The 26,068-nt window shown below is 44.9% G+C and overlaps 1 protein-coding gene across 7 annotated transcripts in view; it reads right to left on the bottom strand.

The window, feature by feature from the left end:
- Positions 1 to 26,068, bottom strand: part of BAIAP2 (BAR/IMD domain containing adaptor protein 2) — an 88,813-nt gene that overhangs the window by 61,103 nt on the left and 1,642 nt on the right. For 5 of the 7 annotated variants that reach the window (XM_074972126.1, XM_074972123.1, XM_074972129.1 and 2 more), the window contains exons 2-3: positions 12,405 to 12,480; positions 4,973 to 5,059 (exon numbers count right to left, since the gene is read on the bottom strand). In XM_074972126.1, the coding sequence (XP_074828227.1) occupies positions 4,973 to 5,059; positions 12,405 to 12,480 (163 nt within the window). Of the gene's footprint in view, positions 1 to 4,972; positions 5,060 to 12,404; positions 12,481 to 24,299; positions 24,498 to 25,888; positions 25,912 to 26,068 lie in introns of those variants that run through there. The other 2 variants (XM_074972127.1, XM_074972128.1) reach the window with 2 other exon arrangements.

The following is a 26,068-nucleotide window of genomic DNA, read 5'->3' as shown; positions in this document are numbered from 1 at the left end:
TTAATTAAACTCACAAGATTCAACTCAGAGGAGTGAACAAACACCAACAGGAGGATTAAGTAAGCCTGGGTTCTCAAGACAGGCTGCAAAGTTGTACAGGACTAAAGGAATAAAACTTGCGATGGCAGTTTTTCCACTTTCGGCTCAGTCAAAATGGAAAGAGCCCATTACACTCTACACATTCATTCAGACACATTTGACAACAGTCCCTCTTCCTAGAATGGCAAGAAAGCAATGTCTACATTCTGGAGAGGAAAGGTTAAGCAGCCAGCGACCTGGGACTTTCTCCCCCGGATGGTAGAACAGCAGAGTTTGGCATTCAGCTGTGTCAGACTTGGCATTCTTCTTCAAAAACAACAAAAATATCCCAACTGCCTGCCTGGTGGGTCTTGCCTACATGTTCAGGGTCTAACTCAGTGGTTCTCAACCTTTCCAGACTACTGTGCCCTTTCTAGAGCCTGATTTGTCTTGTGTACTCCCAAGTTTCACCCCACTTAAAAACTTACAAAATCAGACATAATACAAAAGCATCACAGCACACTATTACTGAAAAATTGCTGACTTTCTCACTTTTACCATCTAATTATAAATCAATTGGGATATAATTATTGTACTTATATTTCAGTGTATAGTATATGGAGCAGTATAAACAAGTCATTGTCTATGAAATTTTAGTTTGTACTGACTTTGCTGGTGCTTGTTATGTAGCCTGTCGTAAAACTAGGCAAATATCTAGATGAGTTGATGTACCTCCTGGAAGACCTGTGCGTATGTCCAAAGTACTCGTAGCCCTCGTTGAGAAACACTGGTCTAACTGATTGCCATATTTGGGGTCAGGAAGGAATTTTCCCCTGGGTCAGATTGGCTGAGACCCTGGGGGAGGGGTTTGCCTTCCTCTGCAGCATGGGGCACGGGTCATCTGCAGATTTAAACTAGTGTAAATGGTGAATTCTCTGTAACTTGAAGTCTTTAAACCATGATTTGAGGACTTCATTAACTTAGCCAGCTTAGGGGTCTATTTCAGGAGTGGCTGGGTGAGATTCTGGGGCCTGCAGTGTGTAGGACATCAGACTAGCTAACCACGATGGTCCCTTCTGACCTTAAAGTCTGTGAGCCTATGAGACAAAAAAATCCCAGGCTAAGGCCATGTCTACGCTACACAGCTTTTAGTGACATGGCCAGGTTGACATGGCCATGTTGCTAAAAGTCAGGCAGCGTGAACGCTGTTTGTTGGCACTTTTGGGGTTTGCGTTGTCAACAGGAGAGCGCTCCTGCAGACAACGCGGGCATTCACACAGGCACTTGCCATGGCAAAGAGGGGTTTAAGTACCTGTGAACGACAAAAGTTGTGTCATTCAATTTGCAAGTGTAGACATAGCCTAAAAAGAAGAAGAACAGGACAAAGTCACTGCATACATCTGGGAACATCTTTTCATGTTGGTAAAGGAGGAAGATTATCCCCCCTTCCCCCCAAAAACACAAAGGGAGGATCATTTTAGGTTTACTCCACTAATGCAAGATAGTAATTTAACTGCCAGTTAAAACTTCTAGTAATGAATGAGGGAACCTAGATCAAAGTAAACAAATGGCACTTGTTTGATGCTATCAGCGAGTGAATTGTATCTTGTTAAAAGGATTGATAAGTTCAAGGTCTTCCCAGGAAAACTAATACCTTCAATCAAGGATGCTGTTTAGAAAGCCAGTTTCAGAAGGTCACCTCTCCCATGCCCGATGAATTCTCTGATTAGGAATCAGGCTAGGAAGCAGTTTATGTCATTGACCATATCAGCTCTCCCAGACTTTAGCCACAGTTTTAGTCTCCAGTAAACTACGCTTTTTAAAAACCCAGGCAGCAAAAGCGGTCAATATTAGACCACACCCACTAGAACATGAATAACTACACACGGGCTTTTATTTTAGGTCTAGTTATTCAGACTAGAGAGCAAAACTGCAAGGGCCATTAAAATATTTTCATTATTTTAAATTTTAAGCCCTGAGCCAAGGAGCTGTGCAACAAGAATTAAAAATGCAACGCTCAAAACCTTTTTCAAACGCACTGAAAATACTGAAGTCACCCAACCAAAAGAATGCTGGCAGATTCCATACGTATGCAGTATGTATGTTCCAGAAGCCCTTCTTTAAAACCTTTATATTTTTCACAAACTGCAATGAATTCCCACCAGATCACCAAATGACACACACCAGACTAAGTTTCTCTCTCAAATCTTTTGAAGCTGTTCAAAAAGGGAAGCAAAAGGCTTTTAATATAAATGGGAAAGTTATGTTCTCATACAGCTGAACTATTTTTGCTAAAAAAACTTTACAAAAAACTGTCACTTCTGGGATCGAAGCTAGGTTGCCACATATTTACGCAAAGAAGGTAAAGAAACTGGAAGAACTAGGAGAAGCTGAAGATGAACCTTTCAAATGGAAATACTTGTACAACCTTCATTATTGGTGTTGCTCCATGTACCATCCACCAGGAGATCAGATTTCTTTTTAGTGTTCATTTATTACACAGAAGCAGATTACTGTGGGCAGTTTTAATCTGATAAACTAGATGTCAATATGACATTTAATGCTTCTCCACAAAAGCTTCAGATTAAGCCAGCGTATTGTGTATAGTTGGTCCAATATCAGAATCAGTGTAGGATTTACAGTAAACTAAAGCAGTCGGGTCTATGGAATTTTGTGTGGAACTTACTGAAAGCAGGACTGATCCAAATTGAAGACAGGAGGTTTACGGTCCCTAATTTTGGAAACCTAAAGTCACCTCATCTGAAGCCTTTGTCCATAATCAACTGCTCCTTAGAGATTATATTACCGAGTACTAAGGCAGTTACCTAGTACGGTACTCTGGCTAGCAAGACCAGCAGGCGGAGTCAGTAGGAAAGAATAGTTTTCTTCCATTCTGGAAGAATGCAAGGCAAGATGTCAAAGGGTACGTCTACATGGCAAAAAGCCCTTAGCAGCAACTCTCAGAACTGACTATGGGGCTAAAAACAAACAGTTCCCGAGCCCAGGCTCCAGCCCAAGCGGAGACCCTCCCCCTTTGCCAGGTTTCAGAGCCCAGGGTCCACCCTGAGCAGGAATGTCTACAAGGCTATTTTTAACCCCGCAAGCCTGAGTAAGTTGCCTCAAGCTTTGAGGCTCTTATTTTTGCGGTGTAGACATACCCTAGGGCAGCTGAGAGCCAAGCAGGGGACGATGGTGCATCTACAAAGGGGAGCTTGGGAGAAAGGAATGCATTTATGTGGAGCTGAAATGACCCGAGTGAGAGAACTCTAGAGTTAAGGCAAGAGCCGCTTTGACAGTGCCAGACTGACCAAAAAGAGTTGGAAATGCAGTTCCCTGAATGCTTTATCTCAAGAGTAAATAGAAGGGAGGGAAAGGAAGAGCCACTGAAGGGGTTAGAACTGATGGTGCCATTAGAGTAATTCTAATCTGCTGGGCTAATACAAGTCATGGGGTGCATCCAAATAGGAAAACTGCAGACAGCGTGTACCAGAGCCAGCAACCGCTCTCTTGCGGTCAGCAGGGCCCAGCTCACAAATCCAGTTCCAGCAGCATACAGCCAAGTCTGTGCTGTAGGAGATTTCTGCCAAAACGAGCACCAGAGTAAAGCTTTACTCCGTCGTCTCTTTGCAGCAGACCCCTTCTGCCTTTCAAAGGGGCAGGAACTAGCTAGTTGGCTGGTGCTGTTCAGCTTTTTTAAAAGTCGGACACTTTTGCTCTGACAGTTCAAGCAAACTCACTCCCCAAAACTCTTCAAACCCAAACGTAAAACCAAAGCACCCAAGACTATGCAACCGTTTCACCCACAGAAATATAGTTACAGCCATTAAATAACCCCATAGGAAATGGGTTATCAATATGAGCCGGAGCAGAGTCCGCAAGTCAAACATCTTCACATTAACTCAGCTGAGTCAGGCCTGCCAGCGGAGTGCGTCTTAGCAGTTGCTGCAAGCACTCGTAACTGGAATGAAGTTTCCAAATCAATCCCCTCCTAACCCAGATAAAGAGACATGGAGTCAGCCACACGTTTGCACCAAGCAATCCAAATGATTCACGTGCTAAGAAAATAACTTGCATTCCCATCTTCCGAAGTAAGAGGGGTAAGGGAGAGACCCATTTGACACAGCCTCTGTTTATCCCACGGGGCCCCTCAGACAGATCTCCAGTAGTATCGGCAAGCAGGCAGCAAGAAGTCTTTGAATATGCTTGCTGCCTCGAAGCCTGCATTCTTCTCTTGGTTCTATGAAAGGTAGGGACTGCCTCTTCTCCTGCGAGGACAGGAAAGCAAGAGCTACACTTTTTCAACAGTCACTGCCCTAGCACAGTCATCAGACTTAACAGGTGTGTGTTTACCTAATGTGGGACAAAAACATGCTTTGTTCTTTAACTTTAAATAACTGGAGGCTGGTGATGACATTTTCCTGGCAATGCATACGAACACACCACATATGGAGACAAACACAGTGAATCTCATACACAGACTGGAGGTGGATTTATTCCACCATCACAGATATTCCACCTAGACGGTCCATCTGCTGCAGGTTGGCCCAACCACATGCTAGATGATCACTCTAAAAAGACCAAATAAAAACGAGTCAATTGAGAGGTTTCTTTTCCCTTATGAAAGGGCAATGTCAGATGGCTTCCTTGTTTTGTTAAGGGAGGAGCATGCCAACTGAGCTCATGTTCGCTGAAATTCCTCATTTGTACAGCATCACCAGTTGAGGACGCCAGGAACCGCACTGGGTCACTTACTATGTGGCCAACAAGAAGGCCGTCTTAGTTAACTCTAGTATTTCAAATCCAAAGGGACATCCCTACCAGAGGCCACCCATTTGAGGTAGGTAGGGGGAACTCCACATTAGATCTGACAGCATACCGCTTGAGCTGAATCTGGTTTCACTCCTGTTACTTAAAAACACTTTGACTCTATTTATGATTAAGCTGCCTGACTTACCCAGTTCTTTAGATCCTTGGCTTTCACTGGCCAACTCCCCCATTTTAACCAGAGCATCAAAATATCCTTTTGCAGCATACGTTACACCTGAAAAACAATCAGGAAATAGTATTCATTAGCTTCAGGGCTTATAATAATTTCTACAATGCCCAACAGGGTGCTAGACACTGTACAGGACAAACAGACAAGGGCCCTGGCCCTCAGAGCTTGCAATTAAATTTGAGGTAGGAGACAATGAATGGGGGTAACAAATTCGCAAGGAGGCGGTCAGGATGAGGAAGGGAAAGGGTGACAGCATTAAGTTTATGGGGTTATTCAGACAAAAAAAGAGCACTTAAGAACTGGATACCTTTTCATAAAAGCTCCAGCACGACTATCGTTGCCTATAATAATCATTTTATTGTTCAGAAAAATCACTGCTAAACAGAACACAGACTTTCATTACAGTTCATTCTTGTAGCTAGTTTGTTGACATTGCAACTACACGCATCACTTTTAATCAGATAAGTGGGAAGGGGGTTCCTCTAATCACAAGAACATGGTCAACACCCTTAAATTATGTGCCAACATGTGTTACTGATTAAGATAATTTCTTTAGGTGCCCTTCACAAGGGCTACAATCAGAACTACAAAATAACAGAAAGGCAATTTAAAAAAAAGTTACAGGAAGCCTTGTGCTGTAATGTTTAGTCTGGATAGGGAAGGGAGGCTACAGTCAGGATCTCAAAGCAGGTTTTCCCCAGAGTGCTTTCAGAGATCAAGGGTAACATGTTGATTTTACTCTAGGCATAGGTTTAAACAAAACCACACCCAACAGCTACACACTCAGATTAAGTTAGCAACATTTTAAATAAGAGGCTCCATTTCTTGTCCAGGTCACTCAGGGATGTATTATTAAATAAAATTACCTTCATTCTCAAATACAAACAGCTTTTTCGCCTGCAAGATTTTGTGCATTTCCTCCCCGGGAGGAATTTGATTTTTAAATGCAGCCCACACAGAAGGAGAGACTTAAAATGAAATTAATAAGAAACACCCACCAAATTCCTGAACCACAATTTAGTTAAGGTTGTTTAACGGAGCTGGAAGTCACTGCTGCAAATAAGGCACCGTTAAGTACCAGTTCCCCAGGAGATTACCGGAAGAACAATTCTATTTTTCTTTAGTTTGTTGAGACTGCTAAGTGAGTCCTATTGGTTATCTACAGCCGGTGCATGTGTGGGGATTAGGGGTGGCTGTTCAAAGGAGTCGTCTCTGAAATCTCAGCCAAAGGATGTGATACTGCAGAAGTCTGAGTCACCAGATACAGGGGGCTTTGTGTTTATTTTTTTAATTAAAAGAAGGAGGGCTGTAACTGAATGCAGAACTTAAACAGGCAGGTAAAGATAGGAACTGAACTCCAAGGATCCCAGGGCCCTCTACAATAGAGGTTTTCAAACACTGATTCTTAGAACCTCAGCTGAATCCTTAGGGACTTTTCTCTGAAGGTAAGAAGCAATTAAATTCTATACACCAGCTCAGTTCTGAGAAGAAACCGCCAATAGGGCCCAGCTGGATTCAGATCAGAAAGCTTTGTAAAAATGAGTGCTACTGCGTATTTTCAAGGTTGCAGATGATTGAGCTGGATGGACTCCACTTGCTAGGCTGCAGACCTCTAACCTAGAAAACCTGCTTAGACACCTATAGCAAGAACGAGCAAAAAGCAAACGGGGGAGGTTAGGGAAGGGTTCAGACCCAAAGGGGACATGGGAAGGTGGTACTATATAGGAGTTTGGTAGTTTCCATCCAAACATTATTTTGGGGAAAAAAATCTCAAGACTAAAATCAAGGTGGAGCTCTCCGATTTCACATGATCACACTACAAATTAGATACATTATACTTTAAAGCTCAGACTTCACTTTGCTGTGCACCCCTTTCCATAAAAACATGCCTCAGGACAGACTCACTTGAGAACTGGACCATAAGAGGTTTTCATGGAGCTCCTTTAAAAGTATGAACTTGTTCTTTTAATTAAAAAAATATATATGCAACCACCTAATGAAATGGTTTTTCCCATCAATCAAAAGACAGATGAAAAAGGGACATACGACAACAGGGTCTTCACAAATGGAGAGAGGGTCCCTAAGGAAGGGAAAGTCTATCCCATTGCTCAATAAAAAAAAAAAAAAAAAAAAAAAAAAAAAAATCAATCAGCAATGTTCAAATAGCCAAGTCCAGATTAGCAAGCCAATGGGTAGCTTCAGAAATGGCTTGGTGTAAACTTGAGTTGCCACGGGCAAATGATTGAAGCAGGCATGGATTTACCGTGTGGCCCATAATGACAGGTTTCAGAGTAACAGCTGTGTTAGTCTGTATTCGCAAAAAGAAAAGGAGTACTTGTGGCACCTTAGAGACTAACCAATTTATTTGAGCATAAGCTTTCGTGAGCTACAGCTCACTTCATCGGATGCATACTGTGGAAAGTGTAGAAGATCTTTTTATACACACAAAGCATGAAAAAATACCTCCCCGCACCCCACTCTCCTGCTGGCAATAGCTTATCTAAAGTGATCACTCTCCTTACAATGTGTATGATAATCAAGGTGGGCCATTTCCAGCACAAATCCAGGGTTTAACAAGAACGTCTGAGGAAGGGGGGGGGGGTAGGAAAACAAGGGGAAATAGGTTACCTTGCCTAATGACTTAGGCTTGAATAGAGACTGGGAGTGGCTAAGTCATTATGCAAGGTAACCTATTTCCCCTTGTTTTCCTAACCCGCCCCCCCCCCCCCCTCAGACGTTCTTGTTAAACCCTGGATTTGTGCTGGAAATGGCCCACCTTGATTATCATACACATTGTAAGGAGAGTGATCACTTTAGATAAGCTATTGCCAGCAGGAGAGTGGGGTGCGGGGAGGTATTTTTTCATGCTTTGTGTGTATAAAAAGATCTTCTACACTTTCCACAGTATGCATCCGATGAAGTGAGCTGTAGCTCACGAAAGCTTATGCTCAAATAAATTGGTTAGTCTCTAAGGTGCCACAAGTCCTCCTTTTCTTTTAGTGTGGCCCATAGTTTGTGACACAGTCATATTGTCTCATCATGTAGAGGTGTAAGATGACAGCATCTGCCATGCAATGTTGTGAAATGGTTCAACATGAATCATTGTTTATGGGGTACACATTGCTGACCCACAAAAGAACTTCCAGGCTTCAATCAGGTCTTTGGGACATGGAACATTATCCTAGAAGTCTTCCCAGTGCACCTCAGGATGTAGTGAGGGCTCTTTAAAGAGTGTTAGTTCAATCCAAAAAAGGCTTATGAGATTTCAAGCTTCTCTGAAAGGTTCTGGAGGTCCGCGTGAATTGGTAAGTTCAGGCTGGCCATGGCTCGCTCATACTCATGAGCTGTGTGGGAGTCTCTCCGGCTCTTGAAGAAGGGTGTATATGCCACATTGGACAACCATTGAACAGGGCTGATTTTAATGACCCAGTTAGAATTCTCAGCGCAGCATTAAGCTGCGCGTCCAGAGATTTGGTATGCAAGCTCCCCATCCGGATTGGTGCACAATATTCAACAACTGAGCATACCTGTGCCTGAGTGGCAGTTCAGAGTGTGTGAGCATCAGTGCCCCGTATCATGCACGCAACTTTTTGCACAAGGTTAGCCCTTGCTCTTAGCTTTGTACGCATCTTTTCCACATGAGCGTCAGAAGTCAAACTTCTGTGCAAACTTATACCCAAGTATTTCAGAACCGTTAGAACAGTTGACTGCAAAAAGGTGACATTAAGTTACTCCCTGGCTGCTTTGTTGTTGAGGTAAAAGGCTACCACCAAGGTTTTGGAGGCATTGGGCCGGGGCTTCCAGTTCTGGAAGTATTTTGCTATTTTCTTGAGCTTGGTGGAGAGACTGTCACTAATGGTGATGAGGTCTTTGCCTTCTGCCGCAAAAGAAATGTTAGCATAACAAAAGAAAAACCCTGTACAAAATTATGAGAGGTGAGTCACTAATACAAATGTTGTTAATAGTGAAGAGACAAGCACAGATCTGTGAGATAAACCCTCATTGAGGGTGTGTGCTTTGCTGATCTGCCCAGTTGAAAGGACACAGCATCTACTTGCTCAAGATTGTGGCCAGCAGTCATACAGTGCTACAGCATTTGATGACCCTTGATGCCTTGAGCCCAAATCTCCACACTGTGTCATAGGCGGTGGATAAACCTATCAGCGTTGTTCCAATTTCTAAAATTCGCTGGAAGTCAGCCTCTGGTCACAGCAGCTTCCTCCTGGTCTGAAACCAGCCTGCTCCTTTGGCAAGATAGCCTCAAAGACAGGGTGAGACACACCAGTAAAACCCTCCCCAGTAACTAGGGATCGTTGATGGCATCATCGGGTGGTTTTCCAGGTCTGAGGAGAGCAACAACTGTTGTCCTGCATCAGCTTTTTGGGATCTTCCCTGTCGAATGCACAGCATTTAACAGGTCTGCCAGCCATGCTTGTCCCTTTGGCCCCTGAGTCTTAAGGAATCTGGGATAAATACTGTCCTCCCCAGCAGCCCTTCCCCTTTTATTTCTTGTTCATTTCTTCTGCAGTACGTGGCAATGGCGGCAGTGAAGTGGAAGGACTTTGGACATTTAGAAAAAGCACTTTCTGAACAGTCTGTCTATCCAGCTCATCTGTTTGGGTCCTCGGATTACAGGGGAGGTGCAAGGCGACACCATTGGCCATCACTTTCGGTTGCTAGCATTTTACCGAGTCAGCTGCTCCAACCTTAAAAAGGAGCCTCAGGCTGTGAGACCCTCTACTGTCTCATTCCCTCCCTTCAAGCGGGCAGAGTTCAATGGCTCTATCAATGCTTCTGCAGTATCTGGCTCACCATTCCTCTCCTATTCCTTGAGGGGTACGTCTGTCCCCAGGGGCCAGCCAGGAATACAGACCTTGCAATAGCCATGAGAAAGGGGTTTTGCAGAAGCTTTAATAAGAAGGTGAACAAAGCGCTCAGTCACCAACTGAAATTAATAGGCAACAAAAGAAGTATTTTTTTAACACAGTGCACAGTCAACCTACGGAACTCTTCGCTGATGTTGTGAAGGCCAAGACCATAACAGGGTCCAAAAAAACTAAAATTCATGGAGGACAGGTCCACCCATGGCTATTAGCCAGGATAGGCAAGGATGGAGTCCCTAGCCTCTGTTTGCCAGAAGCGGGGAATGGGCAACAGGGGATGGATCACTTGAGGATTCCCTGTTCTGTTCATTCCTTCTGGGGCACTTCGCATTGGCCACTGTAGGAAGACAGGATACCGGGCTGGATGGACCTTTGGTCTGACCCAGTCTGGCCGTTCTTATGTTCAGTTTTCTCAGATCAGCTGGACACGATGCAGCCCTTCAGCTTCTGCAGTATATGCAGCCCAGTTCAGTTTGCAGAAGCTTCGGCATGGTTCCAGCAGTGATTCAAGCAACAGACCTTCAAAGCTGCCATGCGCGACAACGGGCTGCGTTGGTCGCCAGGAAAGTTTCCCAGCACCGGTTGGGAAGCTTGCAGAGGAACGTTTACTGTCTTTCCTCAGACAACAGAGGTCCAGATTGTGTTCGGTATTTCCTCTGAGCAAGCAAAGATCCCTTCATTGTTTGGGGTCTAAAAGAAGGTGTACGGTTATGAACCAAGCCCGACCTGTAAGCTGCTCACCAGCTGCATCATTTCTGCTATAGCCCCATCGCGAATGGCGACTATCGAAATCACACCAAGGTACAAAGCTGGGTGGGAAGGAGGTGGCAATACAGGCTTCAAGACTTGGAGGTTTACAGATGTTCACAGATGTTCATTGTGGTCAGATGTCCAATTCTTTTCACAGTAATAGAGATGCCCACGATCTTGGATTCCTCCAGGGCTGAGATATCTTTAAGACTATGCCTGATGTACACAGCAAGGCCAAATTTGGTCATTCATGGCGGTCATGAGTTGGCAGCCATGAATTCTACATCTTACAGCTCGCTCACAGTCTGCAGCACAAGCTTCTTGCAGCATAACCACGTCAATGTCACCCTCCTTATGCACTCCGGAAAGACTGTCAGACTTAGCATATGACAGACCTTCCACATCAAGTTGGTGCACACCGCGGCTGTCCTATGGGTCTCCTGTGCTGTGCTAGACAAGGACTCTTCATTTCGCATTGCTAATCCTATCAGGAGATGGATATCCGGTGGCTTTCAGGAGCAAGATGACAACCGTCAAGTGACGCTTCTTTTATGGGTTATTATTAACTCAACGCACATTGTCAAAAAGCTACCAGACACCGATGTGTCAATCTCCCGGTAGGATCAGCAACGTGAAATCTATAGCCAGACAACCTGCCACAAAAGGGATGACACAGGAAGCACTGCGTGAAGTTCATTGCTATCTAGGAAATCAGACTAAGTGATCATAGTGGCCCCTTCTGGCCTTAAAAATCTGCGAATCTATGAAAGCCAACAGGTCATTTAAATTTATGTTTCTTTAACTACCTCCAAAAGGACCTGATATTCCAAGTGAGTGACTTCACATCTGAGGAAACTGGGGTTATTTAGTCTGCAGAAGAGAAGAGTGAGGGGAGATTTGATAGCCTTCAACTACCTGAAAGGGGGGCGGGGGGGTCCAAAGAGGATGGAGCTTGGCTCTTCTCAGTAGTGGCAGATGATAGAACACGGAGCAATGGTCTCAAGTTGCAGTGGGGAAGGTCTCGGTTGGATATTAGGAAACACTATTTCACTAGGAGGGTGGTGAAGCACTGGAATGGGTTACCTGGAGAGGTGGTGGGATTTCCAAGCTTGATAAAGACCTGGCTGGGATGATTTAGTTGGGGTTGGTCCTGCCACGAGCAGGGGGTTGGACTAGATGACCTCCTGAGGTCTCTTCCGACCCTAATCTTCTAGGATTCTATTTTAAGAAACGGTTAGCTATACTACCTAGCTCTGGGCACTCCCAGCCATGAGAAGGCAGCCTTTAAAAATCAGAGGCAAAAATTAAAATCTCCATTTTAAATAAGGATTTTTAAAACAATATTTTATTCATATTTAAAATGGCAAGATGGTCAAAAAAAAAGAAAAAGAAGAAGATTGCAAATATATGGTTCTCACCCCCTACTAACAGCCAAATCTTTACTGCTCAAGCCCTTTCCAAGCTCATCATTCTTAAGGTGCTTTGGGGACCAGGCTTCTTCAGGCACCGAGTGCCTGGGACAGGCTTTGTGCCTCTTTGTCGTATCAGGACTTTTTTTTGTTTTGTTTTTAAATATGAAAAACCACTCTGCAATTTCCCCCCGCCCCAGGGGGAAAAAGGCATCCAGTAACATTTCAAAATCCCAGAGCGCTGCCCAGCTGCACCCAGTACGTGGGTATGCCTCTGCCCAGAACCCTCCCCCCCGACCACCACGGGGGTTTCAGCACTGAATGCATTTGCAGCACAACTTCACTTACTTGCCAAGGCTTTTTCATAGTTCTTGCCCATGGAAATGAAGTTCCTGAGGCTGGGATTGTACTGTTCCATGATCGTCTGAAGGAGAGAGCACAAGAAGCGGGAGACGTTAGCAAAGCTGGTTGGGTGAGGGACAAGCAAGAACCAGAAGGGCTCCCTGCAGCAAGACTGAGCATCTCCAGGTCTGTTTTGTGTACGCACACAGAGTGGCTGATTCACCACATAGCTGTGCATGGCAGCATGTGTGTAAGTCCCAGAAGCAGAGAATCCTCCCACACAGCCCTCTATAGACAAACACAATCCAAACTTACTGACGTTTTACAGGAGGATGTTGGCTGCACATACACAGCCCGGTTTTAAGTATGGCAGTGTTTTATGAATAATTCCAGACATCATGAGGATTTTATTTTCCTAGAAGGATATTTATTTTTTCCAGCACTGGCAATATGAAGCCCAAAGAGTAATAGGATCATAGGATGATCTATGATCACAGCAGCTGGGGATAAACTAGAATCATTCCTAAATCAGATGGATAACACAGCAGAGTTGACAGAAAGAGAGCTGTTTGGCTAAATAGAAGTACTGTTCATATTATCTATTTTGTATTTATAACCCATGTATTGTCTTGTCCTTTCAAGAAAGGACACATAGGTGGCATTATCAATGTAGAAATATATTTATGGAGTACCAAGAATGCTTTTGTACCTGGATGTAACACCACGTGGTAGGTATGCCAAATTGCATTTCGTGACACTGTAGAGAGAAAGGTATATAAAAGGACCAAAGCACCCATTCATGCATCTTCCTTTGACAGTATCTGCAAAAACCTTCTAAAAAAATAAAACAAACGGACTGCTTTCCCCCCTAATTTCTCAGTTTAGTTATAATATTTCAGACCATATGTTTGCTTCAGCTCTCAGTATATTATAATATGGTAAAATGTGTGGAGTAGAATTTTTAAATATTTCTACTCCTAAATGCAAGCTAAAGAGAACATACATATTAGCTTCTTGCATAGGATAAACACACCCTCCCTTTTGGAAGAATGAATGGGTAGCAACCGCAGCAATACCAGCGAGGGGGTGATATGCAGAAAAAGGCAGGCTTCTCTTCGCTTACACTGCATTGGTCATTACTCAGCAACTGTTGAATCAGCTCAACGGATTAAGAAAGAGGATGGAAGGAACCCTCATTTTCTTTTATCATCAAGGGCAACTCCTCCACAGAGCTGCTACTCAGCATGTGCGCCAGCAGCCTGCCATTTGGCACAGCACGGATACCTAGCATGAGACCGAGAACCCAGAGATAACAGCAGCCCTCAGGAACATCCTAGGAACTTCTCCTTCAGCCCCTCTGGCTGGCATGAGCCAGAGCAGAGCCTCGTAAAGGGTTAGGGTTGGACCTATAGATTCCTGGTTTTGATACAGTGACTGCCCATTGATAGTGAATGGTTGGACAATGGAGCTAATTAGGTGGCATTCTCAGCCGTTTCCTAGCAGAACATACGTACCACGGCTGATCCCAAAACCCCCTCACCACTTGCCTGGAATTTGCCTTTAGTAATTTAAAGAACACGGAACCACAAAACACTCGGCCCGAGCTTTCTCCTGCACTTATATGTTCTTAAAACTTCGCCCCCGCCCGCCCACCCCCCAGTACCTCTCAGTCTTAGCTCCACCCCCAGAAAGAGGCTTAAACCCCCTTACGCTACTATATGGGCACCAGGAGGACTCAGCTGGTCAGAAATAGTGAGTCAGCAGAAATAACTTTACAACCATGCAATAATCTAGCATCTGGGGGAGTCCGCAAAAGAGCTCTGTCCTAGACCTTGCTACCTTGTCACAGGAACTTTTAAACAAGTGACAATTAAGAGATAATTTAATGCACTGAAGAAGAAGATTTAATCTAGACAAAAAAAATTCAAGAACTAACAAAACAAGTTAAAGGTGGATTACTCAGTCTGGCTAGTCCAGAATTATCTAGTTCTGCACCAGCCTTTCACTTCAAGAGCCACCATAAGCCAAACCAACTGCAGAGCGGACAATGAATGGCAAGAGGGAATGCATCATTCAAGGATTGCCCTGGGTATCACCATAGGCCAACATCAGTCAGATCACTCACACTTGACAGAAGAGGATTTGGAGTAAGGTATTAAAAAAAAAAAAAAAAAAAAAAAAAAGTTATTTAAGAGCCAGTGACAGAATAAAATGGCAATCACACAGTGAATGCATCCTTCAGGCAGGGTTCACTCCAGCCTGGGATCAGGCCGTGTGCAACACGGCAGAACCTGCGCTCAGAATGGCTGATATTGCGGCTTCTTGTAAGGTCTGTTGTAGTTGGGAGGGAGGGAACAGGAAATGCCAATACACCAGAGACACTTTCTGGATAGGGAGGGTATTTTCACTTTAGTGGGAAAGTGTTGACTTTTTTCCTAGCTCTACATACAGTGATCAGATCTCTACCAAAGAATGGATCTTTGTAAGTTTGTAGCAGGCTATGAATGGCTTGTCCTACCCTGCTCTGCTCCAATAAGTCATTCGATCTCCTTGTAACTATTGCATCTTAAAAACTAGATGCAAGTTCTCCAGCTGAGCTCTGTGGGAAGGATAACCAAGTCTCCTTCCTCTCACGGACCCTTGAACTTAACTCTGGCTGCATAGGGGGAGCAACCTGGCAACTAACACAAGCCAGGGGTAGCTATTGGATATTTCAGAGTAGCAGCCATGTTAGTCTGTATTCGCAAAAAGAAAAGGAGGACTTGTGGCACCTTAGAGACTCAAATACTCCTTTTCTTACTGGATATTTGCCTCTGTCTTTGGAGAGAGTCCCCCACCCACCTTCAGTGACAAGCACTCTGGGATAAGCAAGGGCCAGTCGACAAGGACAGGGATATGAAATTCAGTTTAATACCTAAATATCTTTGTGCCCTTAAAGCGTGAATGAGCATTCCCATGGGGAAGGAGGGGGTGGCCAGGCTCTCACCCTCACACCACACAGACTGTTACACATTTCTGGAAGGGGAGGGGAGGGGACAGACAGACCCTTATGTTGTTTAATCAGCTTATTCATCTGTCACCTCATTTGAAGCTGACCAAACACCATAAAGCTCATTTTCCGCCTGAAGCATTTTTATTCTTAGTTCCTGGTGCCTGTTCTTTTGAGACTGAGAGACTGTTTACAGTAATTTGCTTCTGCAGATACATTCACAGCCACTGATGTTGATCAGCATTGCTAGGTCTTTGCCATCTCACAAGTTTAGAACAGCAGGTTATTAATTTCAGTAAGCTGCCATCTCACCATGGGATACATCTGAGCACAGAGGCTGCAGTTTAATACACTATTTAGTGGTAATACTTTAGATTTCAATGTTTGTTAGCCCAGGAATGTGTTTTAATCCTCAGCAATGGCTTTTCTCCAGCACTTTTCCTAGCAGGCCAACAAGAGTGAGAAGTGAGCGCTGAAGCCTGTCAGCTGACCAAGGGAGAGGACCACCTCTGTCCTAGCTAGAAACTCACTGCGCTCTGGGAAGCTTTCCAGAGAGACCAAAAGAGCAAATATCTAAGACAACATTCATCTAAACTAGATCCAGCTGCGAAGCCTCAGCATGAACTCCCCCCGCCACCACCCTGGCTTTGAAGGCACTTGAGCAAAAGGTAGAGAGACAGGGTTAGATTTGCATTGCATAGTTCACACACAGTACTCCTCCAAGGGGTGAGATATACCCAGGGAGTCTAGAGGGTGAATGTTAAATGTTAGTATGTAGGGCTCAGTAGGAATTTTACTGCTAATTAAACGCTGTCGGTCACCCTTTGTCGTTTGGTTCAAAATATTTCAGACAAACGCTTCTACAGCTTTGAGTGAACATTCTGATTGGTAGAACAAAATGACCCTGTAGCAACAAGCTGTTTCCATGGATTATCTTCCATAATTATAGGAGGCAATTACCTATGAGACGTTAACCACCACTAAGGGACAGAGAATTCACATATCATTCCTTAGGTCACATTTAATGCATGTGACATTTGGTAGAGAATTATGCCCGCAAGTTACTACTAGTTCCTGCATGTTCCTTCCACCAACCAACCTATGGTCTCTCCACCACCATTTACAGCAAGCTGGACAACTCTACCACATACATCAGTTAGAAATGAGACCAGTCCCCTTTCTCCACCCTTCAAAACACATAGCAACCATCATCTCCTCCGGCAGAGCTGGTTCAACCCTAAGCTTTTCTCCATTCAGTGCTCAGCCCCAGCAATCCCAGGCTGGGCAATGTTTACACAGAAGACATATTGGCAGGATTTCTGTGAGGAAGGATTTTTTGTTTGGTTAACGGCAGTAAAAAAAAAAAAAAAAAACCACACAATATAAAAAAAAATCACTTTTGCAGCAGTGTCTGAGGGGATATATATCTTATCCAAGGAAAAGACTTAGATACATAAAATTTACATAAAATAATTTAATGGAATCCACAGGCTGAAGAAAGCATTATCCCTAATCAGAACACACACAGAGCTCTTATTGCTACAGCAAGAATTTTAACAGTTTCCCATGAGTCATTGCAAGGCTGGTCGCAGTGGGCTGCCTTGCACAATGCATCTTTGGGGTCCTGCAAGTCAAACCTACTTTATTTTCTTGGGTGTAAACTCCATGCCCCCCATCTGAAACAGCCCTGGACCTGGTTGTAAGCCCTGTATGGGGATTAACCTGCTGCACAGGTACAAGCAAGAGAGGTAAATACTCCTTGTAAACACAGGTTTCCGAGTGGCAGCCGTGTTCGTCTGTATCAGCAAAACCAAGGAGTACTTGACACCTTAGAGACTCACTACGGTGCCACAAGTACGCCTCGTTTCTGTAAACACAGCGCATCTCGCGGATAAGAAGGGAATCGAACACAGGGCTCATCCCTAGATGTAGAGAACAGGAGGACTTGTGGCACCTCAGAGACTAACCAATTTATCTGAGCATGAGCTTTCGTGAGCTACAGCTCACTTCATCGGATGCATCCTGTGGAAAGTACAGAAGACCTTTTTATACACACAAACCATGAAAAAATGGGTGATTAATATTGGTGGGGGGAGAGAAAACCTTTTGTAGTGATAATCACCCATTTTTTCATGGTTTGTGTGTATAAAAATGTCTTCTGTACTTTCCACAGGATGCAGCCGATGAAGTGAGCTGTAGCTCACGAAAGCTCATGCTCAAATAAATTGGTTAGTCTCTAAGGTGCCACAAATCCTCCTTTTCTTTCTGCAAATACAGACTAACACGGCTGTTACTCTGATCCCTAGATGTGCACATCTGAAGCCTGTTACATAAAAAGCTTAGACTTCACTCTTTAGCCACCAAGAACATGTTTCTAGCCATTGTTCTACAACGAAGGACAGCCACTTCAATACAGCAAGTGACGAGACAGGACACCATCCCAAGAGGGGACAACTGTAATGGAATAAAAGGAAGCCAACTCCCCCTTGGCAAATTTTATCAGCCAAACTTTTAAACAGGTGGTTTGACTGTGAATGTTTTTAGAAACTCCTTTCATTCGGTTAAAGGCCCATTTAATGAAGCAGGCCACAATGCAGGAATGAAACTATGCAATCCTGGCTGCTGCTCCAAAATAAAAGGTGACAAAAGTGCTTTTCACTTCTAAGTCTTTGGACACTCAAGGTGGGGAGAGCGGGAGGGATTCTCTAGAATTAATAAAAAGAAAAGGAGTACTTGTGGCACCTTAGAGAGTAACACGGCTGCTACTCTGAAACCTGTCATTACGCAAGGCACTGCATTTAGCTGTATGGAGTGGTTATTTTTTTAGATTTGTTCGTCTCTAAGGTGCCACAAGTCCTCCTTTTCTTTTTGCGAATACAGACTAACACGGCTGCTACTCTGAAACCTAGAATTAATGTAGCTTTGTATCAGGCTAGCCCAGAGAAAACTGGAGAGATCCCAATTTTTTTTTTCCCCCTTTCTTAAAGACTCTGGTAACACAAGTTTGCCCTGTATATTACATGCACGACAGATACGGGTCCATTGCACCCTGAATCATCCAGCAAAACCCTGGAATTATTTCTATTAAACTCCTTGTGCTACACAGAGCAGCTGGTTGTCGCATCAGCAGCACTGAGGCGGCTCACTACGAGGCCAAGTGGGCAGGGAGGAGCAAGGATTCGGAGAGCCTTTACCACCCCTCCACAAACCAGACCTTCCTTAAAACAGAGAAGGTCCACTGAAAAGGAGTTCACAGTACAGAGAAGAGTCCTCCATGCCTCAACCAAGGCTTACACAGATGCGTCTCTCTGCAGCTATGTTTTCTTGACCCAGCAAGGTGTAATCAGATTGTTAGAAGGGTAAAGCAAGGCCAATATTCAGCAAAACCCTGGCAGCGAAAGCAAACTACATTCTTGATCAAATTCTGCCCCATCAGCTTCACCCACAAGTTGTCTGCCTTCCACAGGCTGTCTGGGCAGAGTCTGAAAAAACTGGCAGCTAAAGGTTGAAAGGGCTTTGTTTTGTTCCACTGCACTAAATTCCTCGGTAATACTGCTCAGCTCTCTAGGATTGTCCTGCCTTTATTCAACTGCCAAAAATGAAACTAAGGCAAAGCACAAGGTCTCCACGACATAGTTCTACTGAATTAAAGAGCAGGAGAAGAGATGCTCCAGAGGTGAGAGAGACAAGTCTCCTCTCTCTCTCTCTTTACATGTGCTAGGATTCCTCTCAGAAAAGCAGAGGGATGCATCCACTGCTAGGGATGCAAAAGTTTAGCTTTGCTCAGATCAGCCCATTATCGAAATCTGAAGTCCTCCCGTGCAGGGGGCGGGAGTATTTTAGGTGAGTTGTTTTGTGTAAGTGTTCTACTGGGTAGGGAATAAATAGAATTCCCTTAAAACCTTTGAAAAAAATCCATTTTATTAATTAAACTGAAGAGGAAAGAGGCAGCATGTTTCTCCTGAAGGTGTCACCATGGTCTCAAACTGCCCCCATGGCTGAACGTGAAGTCCTGTTCCACTCTCCTCTAGGAGGCACAGGGAATCGACAGACAGCTGAGGAGTCTCTGACATCAGTTGATTAGACACTGCTGTTCACCAGTCAGCAGAATGAGAGAGGTGTCTTCAATCAGTAGAGGAAGTCAGCATTTTGCATTACACAGGCTACTCTGGACAGAGAATGGGCACCAGAGCACATCAGTAACATGCATGCTTCACCACTATGTCAGAGCACGTCAGTACCATGCATGCTTCATCAATTATCCCTCCAGCAGCTATAGCCAGGCCTCATTTTGATGGGCCAGAAGGTCTCGCCTCCATCTTTGCACTGTGCAGTACCACATACTAGTAGGCTTCTGCAACAGCTCCGTGCGCGGTCTTGGGCAAGACATTTATGCTCTGTGCCCGAGTACCCCTCAATCTGGAACACCGCAATAATTCCTGCCAACAAGGGGCTGAAGAAGTGAAGAGCAGCAGTTGTGAAGAGGAGTTCCTTCACACTAGGTCCATTTTCCCTGCTCATGGACGTGTTCCAGGTCTCAGCCGGCACTACTGCAAAAGCCATTGCATGCACATGGCTGCGGCTCAGCTCACCGTTTCTCCACCCTGACTAGAACAGCCATGTTATAAAACAGAGGCTCCCATACTGGGGTCGGCAGGGCATTGCTGGGGAACTTGGGGAGCTGTTTTGGCCACTAGTGCTGACTTTCCCCTTGTTTCCCAGCTGCTAAACTCCATTAAAGGTCAGCTAACACCCACCTAAAGGCTTGCCTACCAGTACTATTGTTTAATACCATTGTAGCAGCAACAAGCCAAGCCTCCAACCAAAGCCATGTTGTGTTAGGTGCGCAGACGGACAGGATGACAAGGTTCCCGCCCCAAAGAGCGCATACAAGCAACTGCTGTAGTTGTCACAGGGCTACGTGACCATGACTAGCGGGGCAGGGGAGGTCAAGGCAATCATAAATGGGAGAGGAAGCGTCCAGGAGACGGTCTCTGCTCAGATGTGGTCATGCTACAAAAAAGTGTAAGAACGGCTGCAAGGAACTCCGATTGCTAAATGGCTCACGCCAGCTTCAGAAACTCATCTCATTATCTCGGCATTAATATTTAATACCCAAACCTAGATGACTATTTACATCTCAGTCTGTCCCACCCTGTATTTAAAACAGTGCTTCATCGTTTCAATAGGCTCAGCTTCTGCTCGAGAAGCTACACGGGACTCATTAGTAAGTCCGATTTCAATTACGAGCAGGCTCAATACATACCTTCCATTTCTGCCTCTAAGAGCCCTCCCACGCAGGAAGCTGGCATCCAAGGTACACAACGTCGAAAAACACTGGCATCTATCTATTGCAAGTGCCACTGTCCCCACATCACCTAGGCAGTAACAGGGTGACTTAATGCAACAGTGCACATGCAGAGTCATTCTCCACCACTCCCTCATCCGGTGAATGTGCAGTTCATTTGGAGCATTTCCACGGCTGACTCCACACGCGTGCAAATGACTGCTCCCAGACGGTACTGCGGGACTTGCGGTGTGGCATCAGAGAAAACGCAAGATTGGAGTTCACCCGCATCTCTACTTTCAGAAGGGTGTTCCGTCAGAAGGGGGCCCATGCCAAAAAAGCCACATACCTGGCCATCCCAAGGGTTTCATCTCAGAGTGTCCCTCACAGTCACAGCTTCCGCATGGAGGGAGATGTGGGCTAAGCCTGCCGTGGGCTGAGCCCCAACTGACTCTGAAGATTAAGACCAGGACCTTGAAGCAAATCAAGTGTGGGAACTAGAGTCGTGCTCGCAGATTGCCAGAATGCTGTGCTCAGCTGACCCATGGTCTCGCCTAGCGGAGATGCTTCATCTTCTACCTTAGATATTGAATTGTCATTGATAAGATAGAAGTGCCACCTGGACCAGTTAGAGCGTCTTTGCAGCTTTCGCTTTCATTCCCAGAGCTTGCAGTCAGCCTGGAGATGAGGAATGCATTGATGTGGTCCAACAGGAAAGGAAACCACCCTACAGACAACCGGACTCACACCTGCAGGTCTCAGCCGGCACTACTGCAAAAGCCATTGCATGCACATGGCTGCGGCTCAGCTCCCTGTTTCGTCATCCTGACTAGAACAGCCATGTTATAAAACACTACCAAACCAAAGGCTCCAAGCTGGTTAAACTACTTTGTATTAAGGATTTGAGAACTGGGAAGATCCATGACATATTGCACTTGAGATACAAGCAATGGGGGGTGGGGGGGGCTAGTAGCACTACGATGAGCTAGCTCAGTATAACAAGTCTAAAGGCAACGGCCAGCTGAGCTCCACTCCAGAGGTGGCTGCATTTCAATGGCGCCAGTTACAGAGAGTTTGGGAAGTGATTTGGGATTCTTTGGGAAGAAAGGTGCTATAAAAATGTAAATTACAATCAGCTTCCTTTCTAAAGCTTCCATGTTGTTAATTTAGATAATTGTCAGTGATCAGTTGTCTGAGCAAAAAGCAAAAATCCCTGTCAAAATTCACCAGCAACTGCCCAATATGAAACTGAAGGAAGAACAAACCCTGAAAAACCACAGGGCAGGTGTAACAGCCATTCCCAGCACTGCAGCCATCCTTAGTCAGTGGCTTTTCTATTGCCTAGTGCTTCCTGCAATGCAAACTCTTTTGGCCAAAGGAGCAGCAGAGGAGCACAATGCATGAAATACACGTGGTGGCATAGGATAGCTTCTGGGGCGAATGCTTCCCTCTCTGCCAGCCCGCAGATTCCCTCCTGTTGCCACACACACAAAACCACCCACTATTTCCCCTCTGATTCACTTGAGTGAGATTCTCGTTCCTTCCCTCCAGACTCTGAGATAATGAGGCAAGAGGCTGTTATGCGAGCCATGACATTTATTACTTCTGATGTGTAGCAAATGACTGTAAGGAATTCTGCCTTCGTTTGCTCAAGACTATTATTATTCTTATTTTTAGGAACCTTTCCTCAGCGCAGTCCAGAAATCCTTGCAAAACCACTCTTCCATTTGAAAAGGTGTTTGTAACAGGAAATGGAAGCTGGACTGAAGCTCCCAGTAATGTAATCCATCACCACCGGGACCAGCCTACTCTTCTAGGGAAGAGGAAGTCCCCAGGTCTTTCAGACTTTTGCCAAATACAAAACGCTCTGCAAAAACCCTGCACTATAGATGCAGGTTTAGCTATTTGTTCGGAGGGGCGGTACCCCTTTCCCCTTGCTGAACGAGTCCGTCACCGGGCACGTACCAAGTTTCACACGTCACCTGTGCTAGCAGCAAAGCTCCTCTCAGTCTCAGAGCCATCGCAGCAGCTGTGCGGATACAATAAGGTCCACACGGATGAATCAGCGCCTGGGGAAAGTGGGATTACGTTGGCGGAAGGTGCCAGCTTCCTCCATCCCTCTCTGTAATTACTCCACATGTGTAGGCAGCTGATTGTAGTGGCAGCATCAGCGAGGGGGAGGCTGACAGCTCTTCCACCATCTCATTAAGTGCAATCATTCTGAGGGCGAGCACTGGTTCTGGAAAATAATTACAAAGGGCCTTCCTCATCAGCGTGCCTCAGGAAAGCCTCGGCACGGAGGCCAAGGCTTCTTCGCTATATAAATTAGCCCCCAGAAGCCAGCTGCCTGCTCCAGACATCGTAATGGAGGACATCAAGGTGCCACCTGCAAAGGGAGCTCCAGCCACACAGCATAGCTGGCAGAGAGGCGGTTCCCAGTCACCGATGATGCCGAGTTGCTTCCCCTTCCACTCACTTAAGCACAAAGCGGGTGCCCCCATATGGAGGTCTGCAATTAGTAACTGCATGGAAGTGGCAAAGAGATCCATGCTTCCTCCATTTACCCAGGATTGGGTCCTGCCTCCCAAAGCAAGGCCCAGGCTGCTGCAGAAAGCCCACCGGAGCAGAAGTTTGGGATTCAAACCTGAGTAATGCTTGGGCAAAAGAGAACCCAAAATCAAAATGGGAGTGTTTGACCTGGGGGAAATCCAGAGCTTAGATCCGTTTTAGGAAAGTGCCATCTCTGGGCCACCAGCAGAGCCTACCAGACTATCAGCAAGACCAACAAACCATGGGACTGTTTAAAATTAAGACTGGAAGAAGAGCTCTGTGTAGCTCGAAAGCTTGCCTCTCTCACCAACAGAAGTTGGTCCATTAAAAGATATTACCTCACCCCTCATCTCCTTAAAACTGAGACATTTATTGTTGTCCAAGAACTTATGAATATGAACTTAACATGACAAGCTGTGGAAAGCCTTGCACTCTGTACCCAGTTGCAGCAGAGCTGGCTTCCCTATAGTAGGATTTGTAAGGAAGCTTTGTTAAGTTTCCTGGGTCACATTAGTTCATGCGACAGTGTCAGCAGATAGTAGCTACTAATACTCCAAAATCCTATCAATAAATATGCAGCAGGAAAACTGCATTTCTTCTAATGAACCAATACATGCTTTCCCTCCTTGCCCCCAATCAACGCCCTGAGACACTGACACTAAGCTTTCACTGTTTGGTTTGAAACAACTCCCGTTGACTTTAATGGAGTTCGATGGGATCCTGAATCTTGTTTCTTGGATAATTTCTTTTGAAGTTTGTTCATGGGGATTAGCAAACATCTAGTTTCTGTAAGGGTCCCAGACAATAACTCCTGTTGGACATCTTCACACGGCAAGAGGATTCTTTTCTTTCTACTGACAAACAAGCACTATTCACAAGAACAGAAATGTTAACATAGCCTACAAGAGGTCAGTGCTTTAGCTTCCTTTATTACCCATAAGCATACAACTTCAGTGCCTTAACTTCATTTGGAATTACAGTACCTGGATCAGGCACGGAGTCGTGATTTGGAAGCCATTAGGGCCCACATGGGGGGGGGGGCAGCGCGGGGGGGAGAGAAGAGAAAAGACAATACCTGACTCAAAATTCACCCATAATGCCAAGTTATCCTTCTCTATCCTTCAGCTGGCAGAATGTTCTATAAAAATGATCAGCAGTGGAAAAAGTTTACAATGTTGCTTTGTTTAAATTGTTGTCTTCAGGCTTCAGAGTCAATGTGATGTTGAGATGAAGAGGGTCAGTTCACACTTTTTAAACGTGGGTTCTGTTCACACTGCAAAATGAAATATGTTTTAACCAGGACAACTGCATTTTAACCAGGTCCAGGATTTGTATCATAGATCAGACTCAAAGTTATTAATTATTATTTATCATTATGACTGCTTCCTTTCAGTCTGCAAACTAAGTAAAGCAGCACTGTAGTGATACACATTCAGAAGGTTTTCTTTGCAAGCAAAAGGGTTGAAAACTCAGGTACAGTACAGAAACTGATGAAGCCAGTTACAGTCCACAGAGGTGAACTGCCAGATACCAGTGCAGTCCCACTCTGAGAGGCCATGCTAACATTCGTGCTTTCATCCTTGGAGAAATAAATAGCATAAACTTTACTCAGCTGTTTTCAAACTAGAACCCCCTTCAAGTGTCTCTTTTGGCCAACGCAAACACAAAGCTTAAAAATCAAGTTCAGTTTGCAACTGCCAAGGTAAACAGTGCCACGGTATCACATGGCCATAACAAACAAGCCACGCAGCAAGTTCACAGCAGGACTGTGCACAGGCTCCCAAAGAAATCTGCACCCACGCTGCCAACAGCTCTTCAGAGACAACACCTTCACTACGGCTGAGCCACCAACAGAAACGGTTCAGTAGCAATTGACCTTGGAGACTGACCCATACAAATCACTCGATTCTGAAGACTGGTAAATCCAGTTTACTTATTCAACAGCTATCATCACTATGTATGCTCAGCTTAAGCACATACATAATTCTTAGACACCGAGCCTTGCCGATTAGCACAATACTCCATCACATAGAACAAGAGAGCGCTCAGACTGCAAGGGAAAGTTAACATCCATGCATCCGGAATATCCACGGCCAAATATCAAGCAACCTAGCAATGCAGATTCCGTTAGGTCAGACAATTTTCCAGGAGGGAATGCAGCCCCATGGACATCTGCAATGCTAGCAGAGTTAGATGTTGTCAAATCACAATCTAATTAAACTTTCACAGACGTGAGAAACCTCTTTATCAGATTGGCCATGACAACATAGAACAGAAAACAGGACTTCAGTTCATCGTCTTGACTAAAATGGAATTGTGATTGGTCATATGAGGATTATGCCCTAAGGAGATCACAAAGAAAACCAGCGTTTTCAAACTGCAGTCATTCAAACCGCTGTGTTGAATGCTTTGGGCCTAAGTTTTCCTACCACAATTTTACTCGCTTTATGCTTACAAATAGCTCAGTGCTCCAGCCATTTATAAAACAGACAATAGCGTAACTGCTCCAGTTTACTGCCCGACAGCCTGCAGAACATCCTCGGATAGAGGGATTATAGCCGCGTTCGTCGCAGAACGGCTTCGTTTACCCTAATTCACACAGCGCAAGAACATTCTGGTTGTGAAACTCTGAAGGAAAAAAAACAAGTCACTAGACTCACTGACCTCAGATATAACGGAGTTACAGACACAGCGCGAAGGACGTGCCTTTTAACAACACTTCCCTCATGGAACGCATCTGCTGCTGCACGACCTGCCTGGGAGCTCTCTCTTCCTCTACCAGGTGTATTCTTTAACCCCATATTCGCCTAGCACCATCATATACAAGTCAAAAGGAGGAGATTT

Source organism: Natator depressus, chromosome 14 (assembly GCF_965152275.1).
Source record: "Natator depressus isolate rNatDep1 chromosome 14, rNatDep2.hap1, whole genome shotgun sequence".
Classification (NCBI taxonomy): Eukaryota; Metazoa; Chordata; order Testudines; family Cheloniidae; genus Natator; species Natator depressus.
Note: the sequence above shows the minus strand (reverse complement) of the source record. Positions and strands in the feature narration are given on the sequence as shown.